The sequence below is a fragment of the Nestor notabilis genome, unplaced genomic scaffold (assembly GCF_000696875.1).
Source record: "Nestor notabilis isolate BGI_N333 unplaced genomic scaffold, ASM69687v1 scaffold18807, whole genome shotgun sequence".
NCBI classification, from domain to species: domain Eukaryota; kingdom Metazoa; phylum Chordata; class Aves; order Psittaciformes; family Psittacidae; genus Nestor; species Nestor notabilis.
In genome coordinates this window covers 1,849-10,115 of record NW_009938494.1, presented here as the reverse complement: position 1 = coordinate 10,115, position 8,267 = coordinate 1,849, and the positions used below count along the sequence as shown (strand labels likewise).

Below are 8,267 nucleotides of genomic sequence, written 5' to 3'. Positions count from 1 at the left end.
TCACAGGGAAGAGCTTCTGCCTCAGAGCTCATCTCAGTCTCCCCTCTGGCAGGTTCAAGCCATTCCCCTTGTCCTGTCCCTCCATCCCTTGTCCAAAGCCCCTCTCCAGGTCTCCTGGAGCCCCTTTAGGCTCTGGAGCTGCTCTAAGGTGTCCCCTTCAGGAGCCTTCTCTTCTCCAGCTGCCCCAGCCCAGCTCTCTCAGCCTGGCTCCAGAGCAGAGCTGCTCCAGCCCTCGCAGCAGCTCCGGGGCCTCCTCTGGACTCGTCCCAAGAGCTCCACATCCTTATTCACCCTATTTGAAATTGCTCTGGAAACCAATTCCGTAATGGGGAACGCCGAGAAGCCGGTTTAGCATTGACTGTCCCCAGCTCCAGGAGTTCCCCTCTGCAGCCACCTCTTCAGTGCTCCCCAGGAGCCAGGACACATCTCGGCTCATCCTCTCCTCTCCTGGGCCCAGAGCAGGAGTTATAAATAGGCTGAGCTGACTTTCCTCAGTAGTAAAACCAGGAGCTGCAGCACAGCCTGGGGCCAGTGGACTGGGTGAGGAAGAGGCACGTCTGCACCGGGAAGTCTGGGAATGCTGAAAGGAGCCGTGTGGATACAGGTGAATTGGGCCTTTTAAGCCGTGTTTCTGCTGGCAGGTCGGGCGCAGTCACCCAGCAGGTCTCCAGCACGTTGGAGATCTGGGTCCAGATGCTGTTCAAGCAGCTGTAACATAAGGAGGAAGCGAACAGGAGGTAAAACCCGGTGGTCAAGTCCCTGCGGGTGAGTTATTAAAGGAAATAAACAGCACCAACAATGATTAATGAAGCCGAGGCAGAAAACGCGACTGGGTTTGGCTCCGCTGCGTTCCCTGTTATCCTGAGAGAGGCTGGTTTGGTTTTGTTTTCAGTAGCAGAGCTATTTTGAGAAGGACTCTTTATATGGGCTGTGGCTGACACTGCATTGGAAAATGCTGCTTGTCATTAGTTTTTTCAAGTGCAGGGATTGCATCTTAATATAGGTCCTGTGTGAGGGACGTCCTCTCCTCCGTGGTCAAACAGCACATCCCTTTGGAAGCTGCAGTGGTTGCCCACAGGAGGAAAGCACTGCTGTATTTTTAGTGGCTCTTAATGCCCTCAGTGGTCGGGAGCTGATCCCAGTGATGTGCCGGCTCCCAGCAAGGTAAGGTCCCTTCCAACCCAAACCACTCTGTGGTTCTATGACTCTGTGATAACTTGTGAGTTCAGGTTTTGGCTGGTCCCCGTCCCGCAATGCACCACGCTGGTTGTTGCTGCAGTACAAAGCAGTTGGCATCTCCTGACCCCATGTGAGCTAAAGGCAGAGCAGCTGCTTGGAGCAACAGTCAAAACAGCTGGAAAAGTTTTCCTACTGTTCCAACCCAAACCACTCTGTGGTTCTATGACTCTGTGATAACTTGTGAGTTCAGGTTTTGGCTGGTCCCCGTCCCGCAATGCACCACGCTGGTTGTTGCTGCAGTACAAAGCAGTTGGCATCTCCTGACCCCATGTGAGCTAAAGGCAGAGCAGCTGCTTGGAGCAACAGTCAAAACAGCTGGAAAAGTTTTCCTACTGTTATTAGTGACAAACACAATATCCAAGGAAGCTGTTTCACAAGCAGGGGCTGGATGGGATATAACGAGTGCAAACAGAGCTGTAGCAACACATTTTATTGACCTTGGTTCCTGGTTTCCCCCCTGGCTGCCCTCAGGCTCATTCCAGCTGCCTGGAAAAGCCCCTCTCCCTGCCTGGCTCTTGCTGATGGAGCTGTGAGGTTCTGCCCTGTTGGGTGCTTCCCTCTTCACCCTGCTCACTGCAAGACAGCACCTCAAGGGGTTTGCTGGCGTCATCTACGTGCAAGGGGTGTGTGTGCCCCCAGGCTGGGCACAGCATCGGAGCACTGCGAGCTGGAGCAGGGCTCTTGTCTCCCTCTGAACCACCTGGAGAACAATAGTGGGCAGAAGGTGAACAGAAAACCAAGCCAGGGCTGGCACCCGGGTGTTTTGGGCAGGTCTTTCTTTAGAAACCAAGTGCTCTGCCCCCTTCACAGTCGTGGTTTAAATCTTGGCACATCCAGCGCCGAGGCTGTGTCTGATCCAGGCTGGCTCAGGACAAAGATGCCGCAGGGGGAGTTACTGGAGTGTTTGAAGCATCCTGGGAGAAGTTCCCCCTCCTCAGCCAGAGCCTGGGCTCTGTTTGGCATCTCGAGTGCCCCACAGCCCAGGATGGGTGTCAGGAGGGGAGCAGCACTCCCGACACCTCCCAAGTGGGGAAAGCACAAGGTCCTGAGGATGGTTGTGTCCTCTGCGAAGGGGAGAGGAGGGCGCACACCTCTGGGAATACCCAAGGAAATACAGGATCCAGGGGACAAAACAGGACTTGGAGCTTTAGGATCAGTTTTCGGTGCTGCCAGAAGGACTTTGGGCAAGTCCTTTCACCACACACCTCAGTTCTCCACCTGCAGATGGGCCTAATGATGCTGCTCCAGTCTTTGATGTCTTCTCCCAAGCAGTGCTGTGTAAGAGCAGGGAATTGCTGACAGTAGCTCCCCTTTTCTTGCTCCCAGGGAAGCGGGGGGCTGAGTCGCACGGGGGATCCAAGCTCCTGCTTGTCCTGTTTGTTTTGCCCATCCATGGCTTCCCAGAGCCACCTTCTGGGGTTTGTTTTCCCTTGAGCTTCAATGAGTTGGGGCTGAGGGAAAAAAGCCGAGCCCTGGGAGCTGCAGCACATCCTCTGCAGCAGCAGCAGGAGGGGGAGGTTCTCCCCACTTCTCGCCGCGGTGTCTGCGCTTGGAGCAGGATCATGTTTTTCATTTCCCTGCCTGGCTCCCTTGTGGAAGACTCATTCTCTCCATGCCTTGTTTGCCCTGCAGGTAGACCTGCAGGCCTGCACGTACCCATGCCAGTGTCCCTCCCAGCCCGCGCAGTGCCCCGCCGGCACCAGCCACGTGTTGGATGCCTGTGGCTGCTGCAAGGTGTGTGCCAGGCAGCTCGGCGAGCTCTGCTCCCTGCAGAAGCCCTGTGACCATCACAAGGGACTCTACTGCGACTTCTCCAAGATCCACAGAGGCAGCGGGATCTGCTTAGGTGAGAGCCGTGCGTCGCTGTGCGCTCGTGGCCCTTCCAGACCTCCCAGGAATCCCTCGGCAGGCTCAGAATTCCCTGCAGCACTTGGAGCTCCATCCAGCAGCACCCAACAAGGGCTGCGCCAGCCCCGGCTGCCAACAGATCCCCTGATACCAACACACACACAGAGCCTGCTTCCTCCTCTTCCGTGTTTCCAAAGGCCTGTGTGGGGTTTGGGATGCTCCTTTGTTCCTCTGCAGTTGGTAGGAGCAATCTCCTAGTCCCGGAGTGCCTGTGGGTAAGTGCCACCAGTCCGGACATGGACTGGGAAGTGTTTCCAGGCAAATCTCCCCACCGTGCACTGGGGGTTGGCATTTTGCACTCAACTGCTTAAATGCAAGAGCCACGAGGATGGGAACAGCTGAACAAAAAGAGTGTGTCTGTAGAAATGAGACTTACTGAGCCAGGTAAACACGAATGATGGAAGGGTTTGGGTTGAAGGGACCTTAAAGCTCCTCCAGCCCCAACCCCTGCCCCGGGCAGGGACACCTTCCACTAGAGCAGGTTGCTCCAAGCCCCTGTGTCCAACCTGGCCTTGAACACTGCCAGGGATGGGGCAGCCACAGCTTCTCTGGGCACCCTGTGCCAGCGCCTCAGCACCCTCACAGGGAAGAGCTTCTGCCTCAGAGGTTGTCTCAATAGAGCTGTTTTCTCTCTGCTGGTGCCTCTTTTCAGCCAGCAAAGAAAAATCTGGTTGATTTGTGATTGTTTTGTTCAGTCGCTGTTTTTAGCGTATGCAGAGACTATTTTGGTGGAGAGGAAAAAACCCCAACGATCTCCTGAGCCTCCCACTCTGCCTAAAACTGAGACTCCTCTGCCTGGAAAGTCAACATGAGCACTTAGGGAAGGGATCAGCCACCGCAAGGGGCACCTCTGGAGTCACACACACTTGGGGTTTGACTCTAAATAATGGATTTAACTTGGAGAAGGGCTCTTCTCCATTCCCATGAGAAGTTTTGGTAAGTTGTCTAGTTTCCCTCCCCCAGTTACTGTGATCTTTAGAAGCCACACGAGCTTCCTTGTACCACGTGTAGGCCTGGGTAAACCTGAGAGCTGAAGTTTGGAGCTGAGGAGGATTAATGTAGGTGGAGTAACACCCAGTGGGTGTAAACTGTTGACTGCCTGGTTAAGACTGGAAATGAGGTGTCTGTAGAGTAAAGGTAGTTAAATGGCTGGAACAACTTACTCAGGAGCGTGGAGGAGGCTCCGCCTCAGACTTCACATGGAGACTGGACACCTTTCCAGTAGAAGTGATTCGTGTTCCCCATGACACAGGGTTTGAAACAAACAATTGGGGAAGAGATCCCCAGATCCCTCCTGTTAGAAAATCAGACTTGAAGATCACAACTGTCCCTCCTGCCTTTGAATGAGAAATGGAGATTTTCACAGCAGAAATCCCAGGTGCACATAGACCAGGGTATCTCCCGAAATTGGAGGGAGGGTTTGGGCCATAATGTGCTTGGGTGGTATTTTTGTGGTGGAGTTGTGGCTGCCCCATCCCTGGCAGTGTTCAAGGCCAGGTTGGACACAGGGGCTTGGAGCAACCTGCTCTAGTGGAAGGGGTCCCTGCCTGTGACAGGGGTTGGAGCTGGAGGAGCTTTAAGGTCCCTTCAACCCAAACCAGGCTGGGATTCTGTGAATGATGAATCAAACAGGGAGAGATCAATGTCTCTGAACAGAGAAGGGAGTACTTACAGGTAGAGAAATCAGACAGATGTGATGGGAGCAGAAAGGAGCAGAGAGGTGTTCAGGTGTCATGGGAAGAGCTTCTAGGCTGGGGATGAGCCCAAAGCTCATCCCAGAAGAGACAGGAAGGGAACCATCGGGGTGAAAACTGCTGTCTATTTGTTTAATGTTATCTCAGAACACAGCATTTCATGTATCACGAATGAATCCTTCCCTTCCTGTAGAGACCTTGGAGTATCAGGAAGATAAAGATGATCCTGTAGTAAGTCTAGAGTAGGAGAGCCTCGGGGTGTTGGGGTGGGTGCAGGGAGCTGGCAGAGCTCAGCAATGGGACCTCTGCCATATTCCCTGCGGAAAAGGGCAAAAGTCTTCTTGGCGGGACGGGAGGTGCCCAGCGGGGCTGGTAAATCAAGAGCTGTCCCATTCCACTGGTGCAATCCACGTTGGTGCTTTAATTGGATCAGGTCGAGGGGAAAGTGAGGTCATTGGAGGGTAAGGAAGGGCACAACAGAAGGGTTGAGGTTTGAAAACATAACAGAGCCCTGAGCAGGCTGTTCCAGGGCTGGGAGGAGTGGGAACAAGGGAACAGCACAACCAGTTCACTGGGAAGGGAGAGGGCTAGAAAACACAGAGAGGGTTTAAAAATAAGCCTGAATGGTTGTGGAGAGGGAAAGCGGATGGCTTCCATTTCCATGGAAAAAGTGAGCGTGGAGACTTCCGAGTAGGAGCTCAGGAGTATTTTTATCCCAATGGCATTGACAAGAGTTGCAGGTTGAGGTCCAGCTCTGGTTAGAACCACAGCGTTAGCAGCCCGGAAGGGTTTGTGTCCCCTCAAGGACTAGGTGGGATGGAAAGAGGCTCTTGCTCCTTGTTTGCTCCAAACACTTTCTGCCTGAGACAATATTCCACGGGCGAGCAGGACTAAGGGGAAAATAGATCAGGTTTCCTGGTAAGCCTCTGCAGGCAGCCAAGAATCCTTCGTGCTGGGAACTTCCCAATAGAGGTTTGTTTTGTAAGGGTCAGGATTGCATGCATCAGCAGCTGAGGAGAAGTGGCCAAAAGCAGGATTTCTGTCCTGTTAACCGCTCCGAGATGTCAACATTTCAGGCTGAAAAGATAAAACAAGAAAGAAAGATAAAGAAACCCCTCCCCAGACTTTTCGTGAGTTATTGAAATACATCAAAACTTCCCACTTCCATGATATCAACAGGTTTCATCTCCATCTTTACAGTATCTAAAATAATTGCCCAAGCAAAATGCTTCCCTCTGTGGATACCGTCCAACGGGTGTTTTGGGTGAGCTCTTGTAAGAGCATAAAGGAAACCTTTGATAGCCAGTTGAAACACTTCACTTGTTTCTCTTGGAAAACATTCCTGACATTGGTCCGGGCCTGCAAAACTCTCAATCAAATACAAGTTTTTGGCTGGAAAACTTCCACTGGAGGAGTTTGGGCTCCTCTGGATGTCAGAACTTGAGCGCTGCTCGTGCCCATGGGCTGGAGGTGGCTCCTGCTGCCAGAGGTTGTGGTGGTTCCTTGTTTTGCTCATTGAAGTTGTATTGGGAAGGAGTGACCGGCTCGTGGGAGGGCTGGAGATGAGAGAGCTGGAGGTCAGAACAGGGTGAAATCAGAGAAGTTGTGACTGGAAGGAAGAAGAGACTCGCACATCACAGAGGAGCCAAAAAGGTCATAAACCAGAGCGCTACTTTCCTTCTGTAGGTGCCTTTAGGCATCTCCCCTACCATCTGCTCAGCTTCTCCTTTCTTCCTTCCCACAGCTCACGAGGGTGCAACTTGTGACCTGCTGGGCAAGATCTACCACAACGGGGAGAGCTTCCAGCCCACCTGCAAGCTGCAGTGCATCTGCATGGACGGGGCCATCGGCTGCACCCCGCTCTGCTCCGACGACCTGCGGCTGCCGTCCCCCGAGTGCCCCAACCCGCGGCGGGTCAAGGTCCACAACAAGTGCTGCGAGGAGTGGGTCTGTGCGGGGGGCAGCGAGGAGAACCGCTTGGACACGGCCATGGCGGGTGAGTGCTGCGCCCATGGGCTGGCTGGGGGGAGACGGATCCAAACTGCCTTTGGATCGCGCCCCTGACTTGTGTCTGCTTCGGGGATGGTGGTGGCTGCTCTCTGTGTGTGGGCAGCAAGTGCTCAACTCCAGATGCATCAAGGTGAGACCTCGGTGGTGCTGTGGGGAGGTTCATGCGCCCTCGCCGGGCTGGGGTAGGAAATGTCCTCACGCTTGGCTGCATCCTTCATCAGAGTAGCCCATGGGGTGGATCAGCCCTTTGCTGCTGTTCCTGAAGAGTTATACCAAGCTGGGAGCATCCCAAATGTTGTCCCAAGCGCTGATCCTTGCCTTGTGGCTCAGTTTTCAGGGAGGATGCAGCACACAAGCCAGAGCTGAACAACCTGCAGGAGAACTGCTTGGTGCAGACCACGGAGTGGAGCGCCTGCTCCAAGAGCTGTGGCATGGGCATCTCTGCGCGGGTGACCAACGACAACCCCCAGTGCCGCCTGGAGAAGGAGACCCGGCTCTGCATGGTCCGGCCCTGCGACTTCCCTGTGGACACAGCCAAGGTACAGCTCCCTGTGACCTGGCTTCAGCGTGTTCTTGGAGCCTAGAACCCCCGCTTTGTGCTGGGTGCACCCCCAGAGTGTGAGCAGCAGGTTGAGGAAGTGGTTCTATATCCAAAGCCTGTAGAAGCTGTGGCTGGCCCATCCCCGGCAGTGTTCAAGGCCAGATTGGACGGAGTTTTGGGTGACGCGGTTTAGTGCGAGGTGTCCCTGCCCATGGCAGGGGGTGGAACTGGGTGATCTTAAAGTCCTTTCCAACCCAACCCATTCTGTGATTCTGATTCATCTGACCGTCGTGTCCTTGTCTGCTCTCTCCCTAGAAGGGGAAGAAATGTGTGCGGACCCCAAAGCCACGCCAGAGCCTCCACTTTGAGTTCTCGGGCTGCACCAGCTCCCGTTCCTACCGGCCCAGGTTCTGCGGGAGCTGCACGGACGGGCGCTGCTGCACCCCGTACGTCACCAGCACCGTGGAGGTGGAGTTCCGCTGCCCCGAGGGCGACTTCTTCCAGCGCAAGATGATGTTCATCAAGATGTGCTCCTGCCACCACGACTGCCCCCGAGACAACGACATCTTCCTGGCCACCTACCACAGGAGGATGATCGGAGACCACGTCAAGACCGACGGGCAGTAGCCCTCCCCTCGCCAGACCCACAGGCTGAGGTGTCAAGAGGGCTCTGCAAGCGCTTTTGTGGCTGCACCCCAGGACAGCGCAGCCTCTTCCCCCTCTGTGAGGGGCTGTGTGTGCTCTTCGGGACCACGCTGTTCACCACCAGTGGTCCAAGCGTTGGGAGAACAGCCCCGTCTGCTCCGGGCTCCCGACCTTCACCCGTGCTGCCACCCGGGTCAGGGAAGGAGCCAGAAACAGGCTCGAGCTGCCAA

General features: G+C 54.8%; 1 protein-coding gene across 1 annotated transcript in view; it reads left to right on the top strand.

The window, feature by feature from the left end:
* LOC104409449 (connective tissue growth factor-like) overlaps nucleotides 1-8,019 on the top strand; it is an 11,333-nt gene extending 3,314 nt beyond the window's left edge. Inside the window, exons 3-6 of the mRNA XM_010019320.1 lie at nucleotides 2,872-3,085; nucleotides 6,586-6,837; nucleotides 7,182-7,390; nucleotides 7,708-8,019. Of these exons, the coding sequence (XP_010017622.1) occupies nucleotides 2,872-3,085; nucleotides 6,586-6,837; nucleotides 7,182-7,390; nucleotides 7,708-8,019 (987 nt within the window). The remainder of the gene's footprint in view (nucleotides 1-2,871; nucleotides 3,086-6,585; nucleotides 6,838-7,181; nucleotides 7,391-7,707) is intronic.
* Nucleotides 8,020-8,267: the final 248 nt, after the last annotated feature.